The 26,669-nt window shown below is 44.9% G+C and overlaps 1 protein-coding gene across 1 annotated transcript in view; it reads right to left on the bottom strand.

The window, feature by feature from the left end:
* Nucleotides 1-2,843: 2,843 nt before the first annotated feature.
* LOC138670478 (uncharacterized) overlaps nucleotides 2,844-26,669 on the bottom strand; it is a 73,456-nt gene continuing 49,630 nt past the window's right edge. The window contains exons 5-8 of the mRNA XM_069757867.1: nucleotides 21,474-21,576; nucleotides 8,180-8,298; nucleotides 4,346-4,491; nucleotides 2,844-3,796 (exon numbers count right to left, since the gene is read on the bottom strand). Coding sequence (XP_069613968.1) covers nucleotides 3,694-3,796; nucleotides 4,346-4,491; nucleotides 8,180-8,298; nucleotides 21,474-21,576 — 471 coding nt within the window. The 3' untranslated portion in view covers nucleotides 2,844-3,693. The remainder of the gene's footprint in view (nucleotides 3,797-4,345; nucleotides 4,492-8,179; nucleotides 8,299-21,473; nucleotides 21,577-26,669) is intronic.

Here is a 26,669-nt window from a genome sequence, read left to right as displayed (position 1 = left end):
AACAGTGGTTTACCCCCACACATGGGGTATCAGCGTACTCAGGACAAACTGGACAACAACTTTTGTGGTCCAATTTCTCCTGTAACCCTTGGGAAAATAAAAAATTCTGGGCTAAATAATTATTTTTGAGGAAAGAAAACGTATTTATTATTTTCACTGCTCTGTGTTATGAACTTCTGTGAAGCACTTGGGGGTTCAAAGTGCTCACCTCCCATCTAGATAAGTTCCTTTCGGGGTCTAGTTTCCAAAATGGGGTCACTTGTGGGGGGTGTCTACTGTTTAGCCACATCAGGGGCTCTGCAAACGCAACGTGACGCCCGCAGAGCATTCCATCAAAGTCTGCATTTCAAAACGTCACTACTTCACTTCCGAGCCCCAGCATGTGCCTAAACAGTGGTTTACCCCCACATATGGGGTATCAGCGTACTCAGGAGAAACTGGACAACAACTTTTGGGGTCAAATTTCTCCTGTTACCCTTGGGAAAATAAAAAATAGCGGGCTAAAAAATCATTTTTGAGAAAAGAATTTTTTTTTTTAATTTTCATGGCTCTGCGTTATAAACTTCTGTGAAGCACTTGAGGGTTCAAAGTGCTCACCACACATCTAGATTAGTTCCTTTGGGGGTCTAGTTTCCAAAATGGGGTCATTTGTGGGGGATCTCCAATGTTTAGGCACACAGGGGCTCTCCAAACGCGACATGGTGTCCGCTAATGATTGGAGCTAATTTTCCATTTAAAAAGCCAAATGGCGTGCCTTCCCTTCTGAGCCCTGCCGTGCGCCCAAACAGTGGTTTACCCCCACATATGGGGTATCTGCGTACTCAGGACAAACTGGACAACAACATTTGTGGTCCAATTTCTCCTATTACCATTGGCAAAATAGGAAATTCCAGGCTAAAAAATCATTTTTGAGAAAAGAAAAATTATTTTTTATTTTCATGGCTCTGCATTATAAACTTCTGTGAAGCACCTGGGGGTTTAAAGTGCTCAGTATGCATCTAGATAAGTTCCTTGGGGGGTCTAGTTTCCAAAATGGGGTCACTTGTGGGGGAGCTCCAATGCATAGGCACACAGGGGCTCTCCAAACGCGACATGGTGTCCGCTAACAATTGGAGCTAATTTTCCATTCAAGAAGTCAAAAGGCGCGCCTTCCCTTCCGAGCCCTGCCGTGTGCCCAAACAGTGGTTTACCCCCACATATGAGGTATCGGCGTACTCGGGAGAAATTGCTCAACAAATTTTAGGATCCATTTTATCCTATTGCCCATGTGAAAATGAAAAAATTGAGGGTAAAAGAATTTTTTTGTGAAAAAAAAAGTACTTTTTCATTTTTACGGATCAATTTGTGAAGCACCTGGGGGTTTAAAGGGCTCACTATGCATGTAGATAAGTTCCTTGGGGCGTCTAGTTTCCAAAATGGGGTCACTTGTGGGGGAGCTCCAATTTTTAGGCACACGGGGGCTCTCCAAACGTGACATGGTGTCCGCTAAAGAGTGCAGCCAATTTTTCATTCAAAAAGTCAAATGGCGCTCCTTCCCTTCCAAGCCCTGCCGTGCGCCCAAACAGTGGTTTACCCCCACATATGAGGTATCAGCGTACTCAGGACAAATTGGACAACAACTTTCGTGGTTCAGTTTCTCCTTTTACCATTGGGAAAATAAAAAATTGTTGCTGAAAATCATTTTTGTGACTAAAAAGTTAAATGTTCATTTTTTCCTTCCATATTGCTTCTGCTGCTGTGAAGCACCTGAAGGGTTAATAAACTTCTTGAATGTGGTTTTGTGCACCTTGAGGGGTGCAGTTTTTAGAATGGTGTCACTTTTGGGTATTTTCAGCCATATAGACCCCTCAAACTGACTTCAAATGTGAGGTGGTCCCTAAAAAAAATGGTTTTGTAAATTTCGTTGTAAAAATGACAAATCGCTGGTCAAATTTTAACCCTTATAACTTCCTAGCAAAAAAAAATTTTGTTTCCAAAATTGTGCTGATGTAAAGTAGACATGTGGGAAATGTTATTTATTAACTATTTTGTGTCACATAACTCTCTGGTTTAACAGAATAAAAATTCAAAATGTGAAAATTGCGAAATTTTCAACATTTTCGCCAAATTTCCGTTTTTATCACAAATAAACACAGAATTTATTGACCTAAATTTACCACTAACATGAAGCCCAATATGTCACGAAAAAACAGTCTCAGAACCGCTAGGATCCATTGAAGCATTCCTGAGTTATTACCTCATAAAGGGACACTGGTCAGAATTGCAAAAAACGGCCAGGTCTTTAAAGGGAACCTGTCACCCCGTTTTTTGAGATTGAGCTATAAATACTGTTAAATAGGGCCTGCGCTGTGCGTTACTACAGTGTATGTAGTGTACCCTGATTCCCCATGTATGCTGAGAAATACATTTTTCGCCTGTCAATCAGGCTGGTCTGGTCAGGTGGGCGTGTTCACAGCGCTCTTTTCTTCCCCAGCTTTCCGTTGGTGGCGTAGTGGTGTGCGCATGTCCAGAGTTCCGACTTCCCTGCGCCCACGTGAAGACACAGCGCGCGATCTGCGCTGTAATCCCTTGCATCGGTGGGGGCGGCCATCTTCCTGGGGCCGCGCGTGCGCAGATGGAGTGCTCTGCTGCACGGGGCTTCAGGAAAATGGCCGCGGGATGCCGCGCGTGCGCATTAGAGATCGCGGCGGCCATTTTCCCAAAGCCGAGAAACTCGGCTTTGGGAAAATGGCCGCCGCGATCTCTAATGCGCACAGCGCAGGCCCTATTTAATAGTATTTATAGCTCAATCTCAAAAAACGGGGTGACAGGTTCCCTTTAAGGTCAAAATAGGCTGGGTCATGAAGGGGTTAAACACATTTTATTATTTTTTCTTCTTACATTTGAACACAGAATTGATCAACTTTTAAATGGAGTCAGTCAGTCCAAACTGACACTATAAACTAAGCATATAGCCTTGAAGGGGATACAGTCCGTACAAAAATTGCACCTCTAGTGCTCTAATTGCTGCCACCATTCTGCAGAAACTGAAGTCTAATTGAATATGCTAATAATGTCGCTCAGTGCACCCTAGGTGTGGCCAAGAGGCTGAATGCATCTTTCCGCACACTGATTTTGTATGTCCCCACTCACTTACTGGTGAGCAAGAACTGTCTACAAAAGAAAGCTCAGGCAAGCCAGTACCCTCAATCACCATTGAGTGAGACGGGGCATGCCCCACCAGTGGGTAGAAAGGTGGGCTGAGCTTCTTGGCCACACCAAGGGTGCATCGAGCACCATAATCTACATAATTGTTTAATCTTCAATTTCTGCAAAACGGAGACAGGGATAAGAATACTGAAGGTGTAATTTTTTATAGGGGTTTCATTCCCTACAAGTCTGTGTGATTACTTTATACTGTTAGTTTGGGCTATCTGACTAGATTCTGCAGAGTTATTAATTTTGAACAAGTCTTCATATTATTATTATTATTATTATTATTTATTTATTTATATAGCACCATTGATTCCATGGTGCTGTACATGAGAAGGGGTTACATACAAGTTACAGATATCACTTACAGTAAACAAACTAACAATGACAGACTGATACAGAAGGGCGAGGACCCTGCCCTTGCAGGCTTACATTCTACAGGTCTGCAGAATCCTATGATAGTTCATCATACATGAAACTGGCTTCAATAATTACAGAAAATCAGTATGACAAAGAGAACGCCAGAACAGACATTATTTCACCAGTAAGTTCTTCAGGAAGTAAGGAGACTGTTGTAATAATTGTTTGAGTTAGACCTAGCAACCTGGAAAGAAAGAATACAAAGTTGGTCAATTCATAGATATTTAAACTTACTGTATTCAAAATGTGCAATAAAAAAGTTTAGAATATTTTGAATGGACAAAGTTTGGGCATTAGGCACTGCCCATGGGCCAAGGACTGTAAGGCTTCAAGACCTCTTAGTCATTTACAACTCTTTAAAGTTTAGGTTTATTATGACTAGAACTTTTGGTTTAGTGGCCCATGACCTTCAGTGCCCAAGTGCAAAGATCACTCTCAGTCTGATTCTGATATTCATTTATCAATGTTAAACTGTTTTGACAGATGGCAAATCTTTGCTTACACCTTAGGGAGTTCCATTTACAGCAATCCTCTATTCTTCTACAATATGGATTATCACTTATATGTGTAATAAACTGGTCCTGTAACATGCTGCAATAAAGACAGCCCAGTGACTTGGACAATGAGTATTGGAACTATAAATGGCATTGTCTTCACAGCCTAGTGATGGTCAACATTCTCCTTTTCGTGATCTTTGTACAGTTTTGGAAATGACATATTCAGATTATATTACCATGCAAGAAGATGTCCTGGTAAGAGGGGTTCCTGTCTTGTCCCCTCACAAGTAGTCAGTGCGGTTTTCACAGACTTAAAGTTGGTTTCAATATCTCTCTTTAGAACATCCAAGTATAGGCATCCATTAAAATAACTGAGAACTTTCTGGGAAAAAGAACAAAGAAAATTATTAAAGAACATTTCCTACTTGTAGAAGAAATATTTTGCCATCTCCTTCAGTCTAGTAACCTTATGTGTACACAGCGTTTTTTTTTTCAGGCAGATTATACCCGAAATACTTCTATAAAAGCACATCAAAAGACACCAAAGAAGATGCTTCAGGAACAATATTACTGGCAATTTCTTGAAGCATTTTCAGCATCAAAAACTCAGCGGGTACGCTGGCATTTAAAAGATGATGTGTGTATACAGCTCTGGCAAAAATTAAGAGACCACTGTAAAATGTTCAGTTTGTCTCTTTATAGGTATATTTTTTAGTAAAATGTAAATTGTTCTTTTATTCTATAAAATTCTGACAACATGTCTCTGAATTTCCAAGCAATACATTTTATATTTGTTTTTTCTGAAAAAGAAAAAAAGGGTCAAAATAAAAAAAAACATTGCTTTCAGACCTCAAATAATGCAAATAAAACAAGTTCATAATCATTTAGAAACGACAATACTAATGTTTTAACTCAGGAAGAGTTCAGAAATCAATATTTTGTGGAATTACCATGATTTTTAATCACAGCTTTCATGAGTCTTGGCATGCTTGCCCCCAGTCTTTCACACTGCTTCTGGCCCCAAAATTTAAGCAGTTATTATTATTATTATTATTTATTGTTATAGCGCCATTTATTCCATGGCGCTTTACATGTGAGGAGGGGTATACATAATGAAAACAAGTACAATAATCTTAAACAATACAAGTCATAACTGGTACAGGAGGAATGAGGACCCTGCCCGCGAGGGCTCACAATCTACAATTCTCTGTTTGATGGCTTGTGACTATCGATCATCCTCTTGATTACATTCCAGAGGTTTTCAATGTGGTTCAGGTCTGGAGATTGGGCTGCCCATCACAGGATTTTGATGTGGTGGTCTCTTAATTTTTGCCAGAGCTGTATACCCTAAGTAAATTTTCATTTTAGCTGTTTCTTCATTTTTTTTCTGGAAATAATGTATGGTAACTTATTATGCTGCCAACTTACTTGTCACCCAACTTTTTCAGATCGTTCCTTATCTATGCCTAATATTTCTAAATAATTTACCTGTCTGGACCCTAGGAAATATTCTAGCTAAAAAGTCTTGTGCAAATGTTTTAGGCATGTATGAAAAAAAATGCTGCAAAGTAAGAATGCTTTTAAAAATAGAAGTGTTAATTTTTATCAATTAACAAAATGAATTAGCAAAAGACAAATCTAAATCAAATCAATATTTGGCATCAGCATCCGTTACCTTGAAAACAGCATACATTCTTCTTGGTACGCTTGCAGACAGTTTTTGAAGGAACTTAGAAGGGAGGTTGTCCCAAACATGGTAGTCCAACCACAAATCTTCTGTGGATCAAGGCTAGTGCACATCATCTTGTCCTTCATGTGATCCCACACAGACTCAATGATGTTGAGATCAGGGATCTGTGGGAGCCATATAATCATTCCAGGACACCTTGCTTTTCTTTACGTTGTTCTTAATGACATTGGCTGTATGTTGTCCTCCTGCAGAATACATTTGGAGCCAATCAGATGCCTCCCTGATGATATTATTTAATGGATAAGAATCTGCCTGTATTTCTCTGGACTGAGTAAACCATTCTTGCTGATGAAATACCCAACTTCATTTGCTGAAATGCAATCGCAAACTTGCAATGAACCTCCACCACCCTCCACTGTTGCCGGCAGACACTCATTATTGTACCGCTCTTCAACTATTGGGTGAACAAACTGTCTTCTCTTCTTGCCAAAAATTTCAAATTTTGCCTCACCAGTCCAGAGCATGTGCGACCATTTTTCTGCACCCCAGTTCCTATGTTTTCGACAATAGTTGGCCTTGTTTACATGACAAAGGTATAGTTTTTGGAAACAATTCTGCCATAAAGACGACTTCTGGCTAGTAGATCAATATAGCTGGGTCCCTCTGGCTGCTGCCAGTTCTGAGCTGATATTATTCCAATTTCAAAGTGAAGTAAGCATGATGTGTCTTTCATCTGCTGCGCTAAGATTCCTTGGATGACCACTGAGTTTACGGTACTCAACGTTGCCTATTTCTCGGAATTCTCATTTCTGATAAATACAAACAGATAATTATCCATCATGCAATGTTATGAGGGAAGCATCTGATTGGCTCCAAATTTATTCTGACACAGGACAACGACCCCAAACATACAACCAATACCATTAAGAACTATCTTCAAAGTTTAAAAGAACAAGGAATCCTGGAAGTGAGGATTTGGCCCCCACAGAGTTCTGATCTCAACATCATTGAGTCTGTATGGGATTACATGAAGAGACATAAGGATTTGTGCAAGCCTACATCCCCAGACAATTTGTGGTTAGTTCTATAAGGCTACTTTCACACTGGCATTTTTTTCAATACAGTCGCAATGCGTCGTTTAGGGGAAAAAAGGCATCCTGCAAAGTTGTTTGCAGGATGCTTTTTTGCCCCATAGATTAACATTAGCGATGCATTAACACACGTTGCAACCGTCGTGCGACGGTTGCGCCGTGTTGTGGCAGACCGCCGGGAGCAAAAAAGTTACATGTAACGTTTTTTGCTGCCGACAGACCGCTTTTTCCGACCGCGCATGCGTGGCCGGAACTCCGCCCCCACCTCCCCGCACCTTACAATGGGGCAGCGGATGCGCAGGAAAAATGCATCCGCTGCCTCCGTTGTGCCTCCGTTTCACTGCTAGCGTCGGAACCTCGGCCCGACGCACTGCAACGGGCCGAGTCCGACGCTAGTGTGAAAGTAGCCTAAGACTTTTGGAACAACCTCCCTGCCCAGTTCCTTAAAAACCTGAATGAAAATGTATCTAGAAGAATTGATAATTTGATGCTGTTGTGTAGGCAAAGAGGCAAAGGACAGTCACAGCAAATGTTGATTTGATTTAGATCTATTATGTTCATTCATTCACTTATTGTTGCATTTTTGTTAATTGATAAAAATGAACTAATAATTCTTCTATATTAAAAAGTATTATTACATTGTAGCATTTTTCCACACCTGCCTAAAACTTTTGCACAATACTGTATTTATTTAATCCCTAGAAAAGCTGAAAGCAAACAAGCAGTGTCAAGTTTGATGTTCTCATAGATTGGCAGACATATCTTCTATTGTGCATGCATGGGGTAATTGTATAGTGCAATAATACTTATACTACAGTATGGTGCAGGAGGTAAAACATGAAATATTGAGGGGTGGATTTATCAATACTAGAAAAAACTGGCATCAATTAACAAGATGACAAGATGATCTCTCCCAAAGTGATGAGAACTTCACAGTACTTCATTGAATTTGTATTTTTAAAGAGCACTTGCCATAATTTCTATTTCCTTTTTTTTTTGTCCAGATGACTATTATAGTAAATCCCGTTCTACTGATTTCCTAGGGTGCTTCAACAAAAGAAAACAGCAATTCTCTAAGCACAATAGAAGCAAATCAAACAAAATAGCACGCTCTCTGATAAATATGAAGTATGGTAATAAAGAATTGTGGAAGAAGGGAAATGCCCCAAAATGCATATCTCTATATAGAGATGTGTTTAGTGCATGTACTAAACACATCTCTATATAGAGATATACAATACATTTTGGGGCATTTCCCTTCTTCTACAAGAATATAGAAAATAACTCACATACAGCACCGACAGCTGATGAGCTACATATTTATGGCTTCCTAAGTGCTTGACATCGTCTTCGAGTTGTTGGCTCAAAACCAACAGCTGATTAAGTTTGCCTATATGAGCATAGTAGTCTGTGAAAACAAAACAAGTACAATAGTAGCATAAGTTAAAAAAAAAGAGAATGCTGCATGGTTTATAGTTTACAACACACCCAATGGTATTCCCATAGTATTGTATTTATCTTGTACTACCTGGGTTATAAAGGTGAACTCACAAGTGGCAGATTTGTTACTTAAATTCCAGTCGTTATCAGTAGAGTTGAGCCACCTTGACCTTTTTAGAGTCGAGCCGGGTTTCGCGAAAGCCGACTATCTCAAAAGTCGAGTCGAGTGGAATCGGCCGATTATCGCGAAAAGTCGGGGATCGACCGAAACACGAAACCCAATGCAAGTCAATGGGGGAGCATAGTCGGCAGTGAGTAGAGGCCAGGAAAACATGTACAGAGCCCATTGTATTGGCAAAAACATCCATTCTTGCTACTGAAGCTTGTCAATCGTAATTTAGCTTATAATAATTGTAAGGCATTTGAAATTGGGGGTCATTTGGCTAAAGTTGTGGGGGTAGGGCTGGTTCAAGCAATTAGTGGGCCAAGGACATCTGGACCACGTCACGGCAGTGGAGCACGGAGAGGTAAGTATTTCAACTTTGCAAGTGCTGTGATCCTGAGCAAGCAGGGGGGCCCACTCGTTGGCATTGGCACTGGCACTGGGCCCCTCAAAGTACAGCGGTGTGTTTGCACGGCGGGGGCGCCTCCCACCGGCAGCAACACTTTTGCGTACTATGAGAGGCCCTGTGCCAGTGACGTCGCCAACGAGTATTCCTCCCCCCACCTGATGAAGGAACCTGCACCTTCAACTGCACCTTCCTCTTTGTCCCCGTGTAATGTGGTATGGTATGCGGGAAGGGGGACCAGACTTTCAGCAGGGTCACAATCTTGCAGTGTAGCAAGCACGTGGAATGTTGCGTTATGGGTCAATGTACCAGCAGACTCATCTATCCCTGGCTGGGCAATGGGCAGGATGAGGGGGAAACAGATATGGGCCCAAAGAATAAAGTGGGCTAAATGCAGTTCAAAATTGGTAACAGGACTAACCAGGGGGCATTGCTTTGTTCAGTGGAGGACAACTGGAATGAGAGGCTGACACAGAGAGTAGGCCCAAATCAGTAAGTATTCTAAATGCAGTTCAAAATTGGCAACAGTAGTAAACCAGCGGCACAGCTTTGTTCACTGTAGGAGAACAGCAAGGAGCGGCAGACACAGATAGAAGGCCCCAACCCAGCTAGTAGGCCTAATGCAGTGTTGTTTTCAACAACTACTAAACGAGAGCCAGAAGATCGAAGCAATGGAGAGGAAACCTGGGGAACACCTTGGAGTGGAAGACACAGTCTCTACACCCCATACCCAATTTGTAGGCCTAATGCAGTGTAGTTTTCAACAACTACTTAAGAAGAGCTTTAAGATTGAAGCAATGGAGAGGCAACCTGGGGAACACCTTGGAGCGGAAGACACCATCTCTACACCCCAGAGCCAACTTGTAGGCCGAATGCAGTGTTGTTTTCAACAACTACTAAACAAGAGCTTTAAGATTGAAGCAATGGAGAGGAAACCTGGGGAACACCTTGGAGTGGAACACACCGTCTCTACACCCCATACCCAATTTGTAGGCCTAATGCAGTGTAGTTTTCAACAACTACTTAAGAAGAGCTTTAAGATTGAAGCAATGGAGAGGCAACCTGGGGAACACCTTGGAGTGGAACACACCGTCTCTACACCCCATACCCAATTTGTAGGCCTAATGCAGTGTAGTTTTCAACAACTACTAAACGAGAGTCAGAAGATTGAAGCAATGGCGAGGAAACCTGGGGAACACCTTGGAGCGGCAGACACCGTTAGTAGGCCCTACCGAAGTAGTAGCCCCAATGCAGTTTTCAAATTCCTAGATGCTGAAAACCAGACTATTGACGCTCAGCTTTTTTCAAAGGAGGACAGCTGTATTGAGTGGCGCAGACAGACACAGGTAGTAGGCCTTAAACCAAAAATGTGGCTCAATGCAGTTTAAAAAAGGTTACAGGGGTACACAGGCAGCATTGGTCTGGTCAGTGGAGGACAATTTCAATTATGGACCGCAGACAGACTTTGTACGCCTACTATTAAAAAAAGGATGCTCTATGCAATTAAAAATAGGTTGCAGGGGTCCACGGGCAGCAGTGGTGTGGTCAGTGGAGGAGTATTGGAAGGAGGGACCGCAGACAGGCGTAGTAGGCCTAACATAACAAAATTAGGCTGTAGGCACTTTAAAATTGGTTCCAGGGGTACACGGGCAGCAGTGGTGTGGTCAGCGTAGGACAATTTGAATTAGGGACTGCAGACAGACTTTGTAGGCTGTCCCCTGTGGACCATGCATCCAACACATTAACCCAGTGCGCCGTAATGGACACGTACATTTTTGTGGACATGCCTACTGGTCCATGCGTCTCTTGTCAGGTGCACCTTTCTACTGTTTGATTGCCTGAGTGCTATGACAATGCAGACTTTTTCATGCCGGTGGAGGGCTGGGATGGCTTTTCTCGCAAAAGAAGTGTTGACTGGGTAGCTTGAACCGTGGTACAGCGTAGCTCATCTGGGCTTTATAAATATAAAACAAATAAAAAAAGTAGGCTCCATGCACTTTCAGCTGGGTTCCAGGGGTACACGGCCAGCATTGGTTTGGTCAGTGGAGAACTATTAGAAGGAGGGACCGCAGACAGGCTTCGAAGGCCTAACATAATAAAATTGGGCTGTAGGCACTTTAAAATTGGTTCCAGGGGTACACGGGCAGCAGTGGTCTGGTCAGTGGAGGCCTAGTGGAAGGAGGGACCGCAGACAGGCTTCGAAGGCCTAACATAATAAAATATGGCTATAGGCACTTTAAAATTGGTTCCAGGGGTACACGGGCAGCAGTAGACAGGTCACTGGAGGACTAGTGGAAGGAGGGACCGCAGACAGGCTTCGAAGGCCTAACATAATAAAATTGGGCTGTAGGCACTTTAAAATTGGTTCCAGGGGTACACGGGCAGCAGTAGACAGGTCACTGGAGGACTAGTGGAAGAAGGGACTGCAGACAGGCTTTGAAGGCCTAACATAATAAAATTGGGCTGTAGGCACTTTAAAATTGGTTCCAGGGGTACACGGGCAGCAGTGGTCTGGTCAGTGGAGGCCTAGTGGAAGGAGGGACCGCAGACAGGCTTCGAAGGCCTAACATAATAAAATTGGGCTGTAGGCACTTTGAAATTGGTTCCAGGGGTACACGGGCAGCAGTGGTCTGGTCAGTGGAGGCCTAGTGGAAGGAGGGACCGCAGACAGGCTTTGAAGGCCTAACATAATAAAATATGGCTGTAGGCACTTTAAAATTGGTTCCAGGGGTACACGGGCAGCAGTAGACAGGTCACTGGAGGCCTAGTGGAAGGAGGGACCGCAGACAGGCTTAGAAGGCCTAACATAATAAAATTGGGCTGTAGGCACTTTGAAATTGGTTCCAGGGGTATACGGGCAGCAGTGGTCTGGTCAGTGGAGGCCTAGTGGAAGGAGGGACCGCAGACAGGCTTCGAAGGCCTAACATAATAAAATATGGCTGTAGGCACTATAAAATTGATTCCAGGGGTACACGGGCAGCAGTAGACAGGTCACTGGAGGACTAGTGGAAGGAGGGACCGCAGACAGGCTTCGAAGGCCTAACATAATAAAATTGGGCTGTAGGCACTTTAAAATTGGTTCCAGGGGTACACGGTCAGCAGTGGTCTGGACAGTGGAGGCCTAGTGGAAGGAGGGACCGCAGACAGGCTTCGAAGGCCTAACATAATAAAATTGGGCTGTAGGCACTTTAAAATTGGTTCCAGGGGTACACGGGCAGCAGTGGTCTGGTCAGTGGAGGCCTAGTGGAAGGAGGGACCGCAGACAGGCTTCGAAGGCCTAACATAACAAAATTGGGCTGTAGGCACTTTATAATTGGTTCCAGGGGTACACGGGCAGCAATAGACAGGTCACTGGAGGACTAGTGGAAGGAGGGACTGCAGACAGGCTTCGAAGGCCTAACATAATAAAATTGGGCTGTAGGCACTTTATAATTGGTTCCAGGAGAACACGGGCAGCAGTAGACAGGTCACTGGAGGACTAGTGGAAGGAGGGACCGCAGACAGGCTTCGAAGGCCTAACATAATAAAATTGGGCTGTAGGCACTTTAAAATTGGTTCCAGGGGTACACGGGCAGCAGTGGTCTGGTCAGTGGAGGCCTAGTGGAAGGAGGGACCGCAGACAGGCTTCGAAGGCCTAACATAATAAAATATGGCTGTAGGCACTTTAAAATTGGTTCCAGGGGTACACGGGCAGCAGTAGACAGGTCACTGGAGGCCTAGTGGAAGGAGAGACCGCAGACAGGCTTCGAAGGCCTAACATAATAAAATTGGGCTGTAGGCACTTTGAAATTGGTTCCAGGGGTACACGGCGCGGCAGTGGTCTGGTCAGTGGAGGCCTAGTGGAAGGAGGGACCGCAGACAGGCTTCGAAGGCCTAACATAATAAAATATGGCTGTAGGCACTTTAAAATTGGTTCCAGGGGTACACGGGCAGCAGTAGACAGGTCACTGGAGGACTAGTGGAAGGAGGGCCCGCAGACAGGCTTCGAAGGCCTAACATAATAAAATATGGCTGTAGGCACTTTAAAATTGGTTCCAGGGGTACACGGGCAGCAGTAGACAGGTCACTGGAGGACTAGTGGAAGGAGGGACCGCAGACAGGCTTCGAAGGCCTAACATAATAAAATTGGGCTGTAGGCACTTTAAAATTGGTTCCAGGGGTACACGGGCAGCAGTGGTCTGGTTAGTGGAGGCCTAGTGGAAGGAGGGACCGCAGACAGGCTTCGAAGGCCTAACATAATAAAATTGGGCTGTAGGCACTTTATAATTGGTTCCAGGGGTACACGGGCAGCAGTAGACAGGTCACTGGAGGACTAGTGGAAGGAGGGACCGCAGACAGGCTTCGAAGGCCTAACATAATAAAATTGTGCTGTAGGCACTTTATAATTGGTTCCAGGGGTACACGGGCAGCAGTAGACAGGTCACTGGAGGACTAGTGGAAGGAGGGACCGCAGACAGGCTTTGAAGGCCTAACATAATAAAATATGGCTGTAGGCACTTTAAAATTGGTTCCAGGGGTACACGGGCAGCAGTGGTCTGGTCAGTGGAGGCCTAGTGGAAGGAGGGACCGCAGACAGGCGTAGTAGGCCTAACATAATAAAATTTGGCTGTAGACACTTTGAATTCTCTTGCAGGGGTACACAGGCAGCATTGGTGTTGTCGGCGGAGGCCGATTGTATTGAGTGTCTGCCAGTTAGTAGTCCCAAACAATAAATACATGTTAATGTCTCGCATTATAACAAAACGAAAACACAAAAGGGTGCAATCATTAGGTACAGGGGTGGGCTCCTCTCCGTAGTTTCAGACCTAGTAATTTGGCGCAAAGTGTTTACTTGGGTAAATATAGAACACTGCCCCTGACTATGTTAAGTACCATCATACATGTCAACACAATGGTATTGTCAGTGGCAGGAGTTTAAAGATGTCAGCGCATAGACTAAACATTGGTGGAACTGTGAGAGATAATTGTGCAAGTGGTAGAGCAATGTTTGAGCTGGGGGTGGGGGAACTCTCTTGTGGCCGGCAGTACAGGCCCAGGGCCCCTCATGTTACAACAGTGTGTCTGACGTTGGGTGCGCACCACCACCGCCAGAGACACTTTATTGTACTATGAGGGACCCAGTGGCAGTGCCGTCGACCAAAAGCGGGCACACCCACCTCTTCAGACAAACAGCACTCTCACGGGTGCTTGCGCCAAGTGGCGATACCACGGCCCCGTGTGGGGAGTTTGACCATTTAGGGAGGTGTAAACATGTCGTATGCTGGACAATCAGCTGCTGCAAATTACGAGATTGGTAAAGTCATTCAGAGTAGTCCACAGGCAATACCTTTTCATAGGAAAGCTAAGTGTCGGCCAGGCAAGGTGGGGCAAAAGAATTCGAAATCCAGTTGTGGGTCACTTTAATGAAGGTTAGATCATCAACATTTTGGGTAGCCAGATGAGTCCTTTTTTCGGTTAATATTGAACCTGCAGCACTGAATACTCTTTCTGATAGGACACTAGCTGCCGGGCAAGCAAGTTCCTGCAATGCATATTCTGCCAATTCTGGCCAGGTGTCTAATTTGGATGCCCAGTAATCAAATGGGAATGACGGTTGAGGTAGAACATCGATAAGGGATGAAAAATAGTTAGTAACCATACTGGACAAATGTTGTCTCCTGTCACTTTGAATTGATGCAGCAGTACCTGTCCTGTCTGCGGTCATAGCAAAATCACTCCACAACCTGGTCAGAAAACCCCTCTGTCCAACACCACTTCTGATTTCTGCACCTCTAACACTTCTCGTCTGCTGCCCCCTGCAGCTCATGTGAGAACGATCACGGGCGCTGTGTGCTGGGAATGCCTGAAGCAAACGGTCAACAAGAGTTGATTGTTTGGTTGCTAATATTAGTTCAAAGTTCTCATGTGGCATAATATTTTGCAATTTGCCTTTATAGCGAGGATCAAGGAGGCAGGCCAACCAGTAATCGTGATCGTTCATCATTTTCGTAATGCGTGTGTCCCTTTTGAGGATACATAAGGCATAATCCGCCATGTGTGCCAAAGTTCCAGTTGTCAAATCTGCGGTTGTGCTTGGTTGAGGGGCAGTTTCAGGCAAATCTACGTCACTTGTGTCCCTCAAAAAACCAGAACCCGGCCTTGCCACGCCACCAATTTCCAGTGGCCCTGGAGAAGCTTCCTCATTAAAAAAATACTCATCCCCATCATCCTCCTCGTCCTCCTCCTCCTGTTCGCCCGCTACCTCGTCCTGTACATTGCCCTGACCAGACAATGGCTGACTGTCATCAAGGCTTTCCTCTTCCTCGGCTGCAGATGCCTGCTCCTTTATGTGCGTCAAACTTTGCATCAGCAGACGCATTAGGGGGATGCTCATGCTTATTATGGCGTTGTCTGCACTAACCAGCCGTGTGCATTCCTCAAAACACTGAAGGACTTGACACATGTCTTGTATCTTCGACCACTGCACACCTGACAACTCCATGTCTGCCATCCTACTGCCTGCCCGTGTATGTGTATCCTCCCACAAAAACATAACAGCCCGCCTCTGTTCGCACAGTCTCTGAAGCATGTGCAGTGTGGAGTTCCACCTTGTTGCAACGTCTATGATTAGGCGATGCTGGGGAAGGTTCAAAGACCGCTGATAGGTCTGCATACGGCTGGAGTGTACGGGCGAATGGCGGATATGTGAGCAAAGTCCGCGCACTTTGAGGAGCAGGTCGGATAACCCCGGATAACTTTTCAGGAAGCACTGCACCACCAGGTTTAAGGTGTGAGCCAGGCAAGGAATGTATTTCAGTTGGGAAAGGGAGATGGCAGCCATGAAATTCCTTCCGTTATCACTCACTACCTTGCCTGCCTCAAGATCTACTGTGCCCAGCCACGACTGCGTTTCTCTCTGCAAGAACTCGGACAGAACTTCCGCGGTGTGTCTGTTGTCGCCCAAGCACTTCATAGCCAATACAGCCTGCTGACGCTTGCCAGTAGCTGGCCCATAATGGGACAACTGGTGTGCAACAGTGGCAGCTGCGGATGGAGTGGTTGGGCGACTGCGGTCTGTGGACGAGCTCTCGCTTCTGCAGAAGGATGAGGAGGAGGAGGAGGGGGTGCAAACGCCTACAGCCAACTGTTTCCTAGACCGTGGGCTAGGCAGAACTGTCCCGAAATTGATGTCCCCTGTGGACCCTGCATCCACCACATTCACCCAGTGTGCCGTGATGGACACGTAACGTCCCTGGCCATGCCTACTGCTCCATGCATCTGTTGTCAGGTGCACCTTTGTACTCACAGATTGCCTGAGTGCATGGACGATGCGCTCTTTAACATGCTGGTGGAGGGCTGGGATGGCTTTTCTTGAAAAGAAGTGTTGACTGGGTAGCTCATAGCGTGGTTCAGCGTAGTCCATCAGGGCTTTGAAAGCTTCGCTTTCAACTAACCGGTAGGGCATCATCTCTAACGAGATTAGTCTAGCTATGTGGGCGTTCAAACCCTGTGTACGCGGATGCGAGGATAAGTACTTCCTTTTTCTAACCAGAGTCTCATGTAGGGTGAGCTGGACTGGAGAGCTGGAGATCGTGAAACTAGCGGGTGTGCCGGTGGACATGGCAGACTGAGAGACGGTTGGAGACGGTATTCTTTTCCGCCGGTGCCCTAGATGCAGTGTTTCCTACTACGAAACTGGTGATTCGCTGACCCTGACTGCTTTGGCCTGGCAAAGAAACCTGCACAGATACTGCAGGTGGTGCGGAAAATGGTGGCCTTACAGTGCCGGCAGGGATGTAGCGTTGCTGACTAGCTTCATTGGCCGAGGGTGCTACAACCTTAAAGGACGTTTGGTAGTTAGTCCAGGCTTGCAAATGCATGGTGGTTAAATGTCTATGCATGCAACTTGTATTGAGACTTTTCAGATTCTGACCTCTGCTTAAGGTAGTTGAACATTTTTGACAGATGACTTTGCGCTGATCAATTGGATGTTGTTTAAAAAAATGCCAGACTGCACTCTTTCGAGCCTCGGATCCCTTTTCAGGCATTGCAGACTGAGCTTTAACCGGATGGCCACGCTGTCCTCCAACAGGTTTTGGCTTTGCCACGCGTTTTGTCCCATCTACGGGCCCAGCAGATGGAATCTGTTGCGATGTTGATGCCTGCTGCGGCCCCTCCTCCTCCGCTTCAGAACTACTGCCGCCTGCACCCTGTTCCCCCAATGGCTGCCAATCGGGGTCAACAACTGGGTCATCTATAACCTCCTCTTCTAGCTCATGTGCAACTTCGTCTGTGTCACCGTGTAAGTCGGTGGTATAGCGTTCGTGACGGGGCAACATAGTCTTATCAGGGTCTGATTCTGGATCAGTACCCTGCGAGGGCAATGTTGTGGTCTGAGTCAAAGGACCAGCATAGTAGTCTGGCTGTGGCTGTGCATCAGTGCACTCCATGTCAGATTCAACTTGTAATGGGCATGGCCTGTTAACTGTTTCACTTTCTAAGCCAGGGACGGTATGTGTAAAGAGCTCCATGGAGTAACCCGTTGTGTCGCCTGCTGCATCCTTCTCTGTTGTTGTTTTTGCTGAAGAGGACAAGGAAGCGACTTGTCCCTGACCGTGAACATCCACTAACGACGCGCTGCTTTTACATTTACCAGTTTCAAAAGAGGAGGCAAAAGAGCTAGAGGCTGAGTCAGCAAGGTAAGCCAAAACTTGCTCTTGCTGCTCCGGCTTTAAAAGCGGTTTTCCTACTCCCAGAAAAGGGAGCGTTCGAGGCCTTCTGTAGCCAGACGACGAACCTGGCTCCACAGATCCAGACTTAGGTGCAATATTTTTTTTCCCACGACCACCTGATGCTCCACTACCACTACCATCATTACCAGCTGACAATGAACGCCCACGGCCACGACCTCTTCCACCAGACTTCCTCATTGTTTTAAAAACGTAACCAAAGTAACGGTATTTGTTGCTGTCAAACAACTTACACGGTGAGCTATAACTTCAGTATGATTTAGATATCCCTTTACAGGTGGGTGAGACCGCAAGGAAAATCAGGCACAATGTTACACACTCTGTTTTCGGTGGCACCAGATGAGAGAGATGCCACACACGCAGGACTGTCACTCAAGCACAAATGTCAATATTAATCTCCCACTTTTTTTTTCAGGGAGAATTTAGAAACCAAATAAAAAAGATTGATTTTTTCAGGGAGAATTTAGAAACCAAATTTAAAAAAAAATGACTTTCTATGGCCCACTATTTGAGAGACAGAGATGGCACACCCAGGAATCAGGACTGGCTCACAAGCAGAAAGGCCAATATTAATCTCCCACTGATTTTTTTTTATTTTTTCAGGGAGAATTTAGAAAACAAATAAAAAAAAAATTGGCTTTCTATGGCCCACTATTTGAGAGAGAGAGATGGCACACCCAGGAGTCAGGACTGGCACACAAGCTGAAAGGCCAATATTAATCTCCCACTGATTTTTTTTTTATTTTTCCAGGGAGAATTTAGAAACCAAATTAAAAAAAATTGGCTTTCTATGGCCCACTATTTGAGAGAGAGAGATGGCACACCCAGGAGTCAGGAGTGGCACACAAGCAGAAAGGCCAATATTAATCTCCCACTGATTTTTTTTTATTTTTTCTGGGAGAATTTAGAAACCAAATAAAGAGAAAAAAATAGGCTTTCTATGGCCCACTATTTGAGAGAGAGATGGCACACCCAGGAGTCAGGAGTGGCACACAAGCAGAAAGGCCAATATTAATCTCCCACTGATTTTTTTTTAGATTTTTTCAGGGAGAATTTAGAAACCAAATAAAAAATAAAAAAATAGGCTTTCTATGGCCCACTATTTGAGAGAGAGAGATGGCACACCCAGGAGTCAGGACTGGCACACAAGCAGAAAGGCAAATATTAATCTCCCACGGTTTTTTGTTATTTTTTCAGGGAGAATTTAGAAACCAAATTTAAAAAAAAATAAATAAATAGGCTTTCTATGGCCCACTATTTGAGAGAGAGATGGCACACTCAGGACTGGTACACAAGCCCAAAGGCCAATATTAATCTCCCACTGTTTTTTTTTTTTTCTGGGAGAATTTATAAACCCCCCCCAAAAAAACAGAAAAATAAAAAGGCTTTCTATGGCCCACTATGTGAGAGAGATGGCACACACAGGGATGGCACTCTAGCAGAAATGCCAATCTTAATCTCCCACAACTTATTTTTTTAGGGAGAATTAAAAAAAAAAAAAAAAGGGATTGTCCTACAATTACTATCTCCCTGCTGTAATCTCAGCCAGGTATGGCAGGCAGCAATAAGGAGTGGACTGATGCACAAATTAAATAAAAAGTGTGGACAAACAAAAAATATAGCTGTACAGAAAGGAAGGAACAACAGGATTTGTGCTTTGAAAAAAGCAGTTGGTTTGCACAGCGGCGTACACACAGCAATGCAGCTATCAGGGAGCCTTCTAGGGCAGCCCAATGAGCTACAGCGCTGAGGAAAAAAAAATGTAGCTTCCACTGTCCCTGCAAACAAAAGGTGGTGTTGGACAGTGGAAATCGCTACAGCACAAGCTGTTTGGTGGTTAATGGACCCTGCCTAACGCTATCCCTGCTTCTGACGAAGCGGCAGCAACCTCTCCCTAGGCTCAGATCAGCAGCAGTAAGATGGCGGTCGGCGGGAACGCCTCTTTATAGCCCCTGTGACGCCGCAGACAGCAAGCCAATCACTGCAATGCCCTTCTCTAAGATGGTGGGGACCAGGACCTATGTCATCACGCTGCCCACACTCTGCGTCCACCTTCATTGGCTGAGAAATGGCGCTTTTAGCGTCATTGAAACGCGACTTTGGCGCGAAAGTCGCATACCGCATGGCCGACCCCACACAGGGGTCGGGTCGGGTTTCATGAAACCCGACTTTGCCAAAAGTCGGCGACTTTTGAAAATGAACGATCCGTTTCGCTCAACCCTAGTTATCAGTGTTAGTTTGTTAAGTACCCAAAAGCGTCATGGAAGTGAGCCATGCTGAACATATGGTAGAAACAGATTGGGGGTCCCACCTGGCAACAGGAATGGCAGAAAGCAATTTTAGAAAGAAAAAATAATTATAGGAATCTGATGGTCATTGAGTTTTTGTCATATGTTTCCTACAAACTGTGGGGGAAAAAATCCACCCATTGCACTGTGCAATGATGTTATAGCCCAAATTTATGCAGGGGATCCTGAAGCCATGGCCAAGCAGCAAGATTCCACAAAGGAGATATCTGAGGTTTGTATGTTTTAAGGGTCTGGTATGGTGCCTACATTTTGTAGGGTCATTGGTCTGAGTCTGTACTTATTTAGAGAACATGTTTTTATCCTGGGGTGTGCATTTTATTTTTTAGGTCTGGTGTCTGTATTTATTAAGCCTATATGAACCTTTATTTCAGAATTTAGTCACAGGTTTGTTTTTACTATGGGATATGATCTATGGTTTTTATTAATTTGGTGGCGTGATGTAAAATGTATAGCTAGAGGTGTTTGGGATCATGACCTTCATAAATGGCAGGTATTTGTTAAAACAATTTTGGATAATGCTTATTACAGCTTAGAACATTAAAAAGATAGGCAAGTATCTTTTATGAGATGTGTGTGTGTGTGTGTGTGTGTGTGTGTATGCTGTATATGTGTGTGATTGTTGCAAAAGTATGCATGTCCCTGACTGCTAGACACTCGTATGTCTGTCCCTTGATGTCTGTATATTAGGGTCCCTGTATGCTCAGCTCCTTCAAGCCTGGTGGTCTGGTGTTTGCGGCACCAGGCAGCATTGGGGTCTGGGGAGGTTAGTAAACCTCTAGACACAAGGTATTTGCCTTTAATATGTCCTCAAATTCAAAAGTTAAATTCAAACAAAAGTTTCCACTGTAAATTGCAGCAAAAACAATAATGAGCAGAGAAAATGACCTTGCTTGCTTCCTTCTTAAACCAATGCTTCTGATGTTGTATCATTCATTTGTCTGAAGGTTCGTAACATATCTCATTCTTATATACTATTTAAAAGTACCGTATATCAAATTCCTTAAATAACCAAATCAATAATAAAAACAAAGAAACTAGCCAAACGATCTTGAAAAGTTGTCAAGTAGAAATGAATCAATCAATTTACAGAACTCTGGTCCATCAGCAATGTCAGTAGTCCGTGGCCACCAGATGGGAGCTCAGCAACTGCATCCTATCTGTCAGAATCTCTAAAATGTGTTCTGATTTGTAGGCCAGATTCAACTACGTTGTTGCAGCATGACGCATGTATGGTGTCGCACCAGTCAGCCTCATCAAGCGATCCACCAGGAATGCAGATAGAAGGTGGTTTGCATAGATCTCGTCCAGTGGCCACAGATGACAGACGTGGCTGCTGGACTAGTGTCCTGTGAATCCATTAGTTCATTTTTAGTACCAACAAAAAAAAAAGTAAAAATGTTATCAAAGGTAGCACTTGGGTCTTTCTGCACAAGGTGGCAGATAGTCTTCCCTTACACACAAAAGAAAGATAACAGTATATTAAGTGGCACGTAGTAAATGGCGATTATTCAGACATTCTGGCTCTTAAAAACTTACCATCCATTGGAGGTCTCTCTAGAATATCAACAGGTCTCTCGTGTATAATGTATATCTCAACCCTTGGGAACAGTACAGATAACCCTGAAGTGTCAAGGTAGTCCTGAAGAAAAAACAAATGTATACTGAATATACACTATCATTGATGTGTATATTCACTGTTTAGTATTCTATATGCTTAGAGATAAATATCTTACAAGAAATACCTAAAGCACTTCCACCTTTAAGAGATTTCCCCAATCGATACACCTCATTCAAGGTAGCTTTACTATTGAAATGCCTGGGTATTCTGACTCATGGATATGTAGAACGTAGTGGTGCCTGGATAGACCCTTCTTTTTAGGCGCTTCCGTATTCACCTGTACTCACGTTCATACCGATTAATCAGACAGCTTAACTCAGCCACGATCTCATGTAAGAAGACTCCAGGAAAAGAGGGTTGCTTTAACTGAAATTCTTGTATTATGATGAAAGTAGCAGGTAAAAAGGAATATTCAACAGAGGACATGTAGTAGGATGCATACAGATGGAGGAATGATGACAAAATGGAGAATAAGGGCGTGAACAAACATACATCACAAGACTACAGTGAGAGAGTTGGGACAAAATACAGGGAAAGGCAAACTTCTGCCTAGAAAGAAGGAACGAACACAAGCAATGCAAATATTAAATGATTTCTCAAGTCGTGAGACATGACACTCCCCGTCTGAAGTCCTTGGATTTCACGATGTCCGTAATTCTTCGAAGTCGTTCGAAGCTGAAAAAGAAAAACAAGAGGAAAGAAAACATGCATGCAATAATAAACATCAAAGATTTTAAAGTCCAAACTCGTTGTGTCGACCCGTAGATCACACCGAAAGATAAGTCCAAATATATTAAACCCATCTTCAGATTGGGGAAGCCGCAAACATGCCAACTCTTCCACCAACCCAGAATCCAATGGGAATGTTAACAGTTCAATCCAATGGAAAATGTCAATATTCAATAAACTGGGAGACGAGGAGGAATGCTCCCCGCCGTGAGCAACGTCCAGGAGCATGTTCAGTTCATGTGATGTCCTCCTTTCGTAGAAGCAGCACGAGTTCAGTGACCGGGCGGAAGAAGATTCGGGTAGAGCCCCCTTTTGTCACCTTAACTTCTACCTTACGAGTCTTTCCGTCCTCACTGGGTAGGACCTTGGCGATAAGTCCCATTGGCCAGTCATTGCGATGAGCCTCATTGTCCTTTAAGAGAACAAGGTCTCCTTCTTGGAGATTGGGACTGAGCGTCTGCCATTTGTGACGGTTTTGAAGCAAGTGCAAATATTTAGTCTTCCAGCGATGCCAAAACACGTTAGCCAAATGTTGTACTTGCCTCCACTGACGTTTGTAAATGTCCTTGTTATCGAAATTCCCAGGCGGAACTGTAGCAGCTCCAGTCTTCTGTGTAAGAAGTGTAGCTGGAGTAAGGATCGCTGGAGCATCGGGGTCGGATGATACTGGAACCAAAGGTCTAGCATTTATTATGGCTGACACTTGGAAGGTGAAGGTGTCCCATTTGATATCCCACAGTAGACCAAGGCTGCGCTGTGTTGGAGGAACATCAGAACACAAGTCGAGGTCTTTTAGGTTTGTGGCATGGTCTTCAGATGGAAACGCGTTCATTACCTCTTGACTGTTAGAGATAATCTTGTGGAGTCTGAGGTTTGATGTGGATAGCATTTCCTGTGTCCTGGAGAGTAGGTCGATTGCATCTTCACTTGTGGGCAAGGACTTGAGCCCATCGTCCACGCAGAAGTTCTTCTCTACAAATTGCCGAGCATCGGATGCGTACTCAATCTCACCTTCCTGGGCTGTCCTTCTCAGACCATAGATCGCCACAGCAGGTGAGGGACTATTGCCGAAGACATGGACCTTCATCCGGTAGTCTATGACCTGATTGTTGACATTGTTGTCTTTGTGCCATAGGAACCTAAGATAGTTTCTGTTGTCTTCTTTCACGATGAAGCAATGAAACATCTGCTGAATGTCGGCCATTATGGCGACAGGTTCTTGTCTGAAGCGGATCAATACTCCAAGGAGGCTGTTGTTCAGGTTGGGCCCAGTTAGGAGCAGGTTATTGAGAGAGAGGCCTTCAAACTGAGCACTGGAGTCAAACACCACTCTGATCTGATTAGGCTTGCGAGGGTGATAGACACCAAAGGATGGAAGATACCAACATTCTTCTCCCTCCCTCAGTGGTGGCGCAGGTTCGGCATGATCTCTGTCAAAGGTGTTCTGCATAAAGTCAATGAAATGCTTCTCCATCTCTGGTTTCCTCTTTAGGGTACGCTTTAAGGATGAGAACCTTGCAGTTGCTTGCTGCAGGTTGTTCGGCAACCTCACTCTTGGGAAACGAAAGGGTAAAGGAGCTACCCAACTGTTGGAGTCATCTTGAGCAAATTCTTTATCCATAACCTTTATGAATTCTTTATCTTCCCTTGTGGGTGCCAACTTGTTGTCACTACTTGTAGAGTCGAACACTGATGACCCGAGGTTTTCATCCCTGGGCTGGTGCGTGTTCATGTTGTTGAAGGATTCCTGTTGCCACTTGGTGTTGCTCACTTTCTCTTTCACCCAGTAGTGATGTGGGCATGGTTGGAAATGGGTGCTGCGACCATTTGACAAGATGTGTGTTTTGTAAGAGGAGATGTTGTTAGGTCTCTTCATCTTATGTATGCAAACATTGCCTACGATTACCCAGCCTAGATCTAAGCGTTGGGCAAATGGTGCATCGTGTGGTCCGTTAATTTGCTGACGTACCTTGTGCAGCCGGAGAATGTCTCTGCCCAGCAGAATCAGGATATCTGCATTGTTATTGAGGGCTGGTATCTTGTTTGCTATCCTCTTGAGATGTTGATGATGAAGAGCAGCCTCTGGCGTTGGGATCTCTTCTCGATTGGATGGAATCTGGTTGCACTCGACCAGTGTAGGTAACGGTATCTCGACGGTGTTCTCGAGAGATGTCGCTGTAAGACCACTGGCCCTTCTCCCAGAAACCTCTGTAACACCACTGCAGGTACCTAAGGTGTAAGGGTAAGCATTTCCCTTTAAGTTAAACATATCAAAGAGTTCTGACCTTGCAAGTGATCGGTTACTCTGATCATCCAGAAGGACATACACCTTCACGGCTTTCTCTGGGTGACCGTTGGGATACACGTTCACCAGGCAAATCTTCGCACAGGACTTGTCCCAGAGGTCTTCTCCGCAGACTTCTGTGCATGAAGAAGATATTGTGGTATGGCTTGCAGTTTGAGCTGCGTCCTCCCCGCCATGGCTCATGGTGGGGGAAGGAGTAAGTGTAGAGTCAGGACGGAATGGGTGGAGTGCTTGTACGTGGTCCTCACTGTCACACTCCATGCACTTAATTGTAGTTTTACAGTCTTTAGCAAGGTGTTCAGTAGAAGCACAACATCTGTAGCATACCCCGAACTTCTTTAGAAGCTCCTTACGTTCTTGGAGCGGTTTCTTCCTGAAGCCGATGCACTTTTTTAAGGGATGTGGCTTCTTGTGGATGGGACATTCACGATTTGGGTTCTCTATCTTTTCACCCTTGTTACTGTTGCCTGGGGCTGATGTTGGTAAGGGAAGAATATCCGTCTTCTTCACTGACACTGGACCCCTGCGGTTTCTGTCATTCGAGCGTGTGCTGACGTATTTAGAAGGAGGTGAAGCTAGGCCACTGGATTCTTCGTAGGAAAAGCTTGGGTCGTTCTTACGCTCTGCCACGTCTTTTATAAACTCACAGAAGTAGGAGAATGGAGGAAATGACACTTGATGGTCTTTCTTGTATTTTGACCCTAGTGTAGTCCACTTTTCTTGTACATTGTACGGTAGCTTGGAGATAATGGGATTTACTCCACGAGCAGTGTCCAGGTAGCTGAGGCCAGGTAGGTGGGTGTCTGCCTTGGCCAGCTGGAGCTCTAACAGCAAGTCACTGAGCTCTAGGAACTTTGAACTGTCTTTGCTTGATATCTTTGGAAAACTCTGTAATCGCTTGAACAGTGCATCCTCTATGGCTTCTGGACTGCCAAAGTTTTTCTCTAGTCTTTCCCATGCAGCCATGAGACCAGCCATTGGATTACTGATATGTACAGACCTGAGTCTCTTGACACGCTCTGTGGATTGTGGTCCTAGCCATCTGATTAGCAGGTCCAGCTCTTCGGTAGCAGTGATGCCGAGGTCACTAGTTACGGTTCTAAAGGCATTTTTCCAACCTCTGTAATTTTCAGGTTGGTCGTCAAACCTTGTGAGACCGGTTTTAGTAAGTTCGCGGCGAATCATCTACCTTGCGAAGTCGGACATGTCTGTTCTTTCTGACTTAGGATGCACGAACGTAGGCTGAGCAGTGTTGTACATAGGGGTGGAGACGTCCTGGCCTTGAAACGTGGGTAAGTATGGAGTGGCATATGCATTTAGTCCAGCAACCGGTTTGGTGGGTATAGTCTCTGCTACATGCGGAGCTGGCACTGCGCGGTTGTCGAGAGTATAATGAACTGCCGACATATTGGGTTGCCTGTAGATATTAGCCTGTGGAGTTTGGTGAGATGCGGGGTCTTGGTGCATACTGGAATACGAAGGAAGTTCAAGTTTGGGAGCATTGTACTGACCTTGAATGTAGGGTTCTGTAAGTGGATCGGCATCCTGGTGCCCTGGAGAAGCATGAACGCCATCAGGAATGTTAGTAATGGTCTGCGGTTCGCCATTTTGGCTTAGCACGTAGTCTCTTGTGCGTTCAATAGGGTCTTCTGCCTCCACTTCACACAAACTGATGCTGTCTCTTTGACTCCCACTGATAGCTCGCTCCAGGATCCTTAACTCTGCCATGGCTGTCGCGTGCTCGCATTCCTTCTCCAGAGCTTCCTTGCGTGCTGCATCCGCATCCATTTCTGCTCTCCTTTGTGCTGTGGCTGCATCCATTTCCGCTCTCCTTTGTGCTGTGGCTGCATCCATTTCTGCTCTCCTTTGTGCTGTGGCTGCATCCATTTCTGCTCTCCTTTGCGCAAAGGCAGCTTGTATCTTAGACGTTTCTGCCTTGGCACGTGCTCTTATAAGCTGCTGGCTGAGAGTGGAATATTTTGATGAACTTGACCTAGATGAGCGTTTTGAGTGCTTGGACAATTTGGATGAGCGAGTTGATGCATCTGGTGTCCGTGCAATTTTAGCCTCTAACTTGATT

This window comes from Ranitomeya imitator, chromosome 3, assembly GCF_032444005.1.
Source record: "Ranitomeya imitator isolate aRanImi1 chromosome 3, aRanImi1.pri, whole genome shotgun sequence".
Taxonomy (NCBI): Eukaryota; Metazoa; Chordata; class Amphibia; order Anura; family Dendrobatidae; genus Ranitomeya; species Ranitomeya imitator.
Note: the sequence above shows the minus strand (reverse complement) of the source record. Positions and strands in the feature narration are given on the sequence as shown.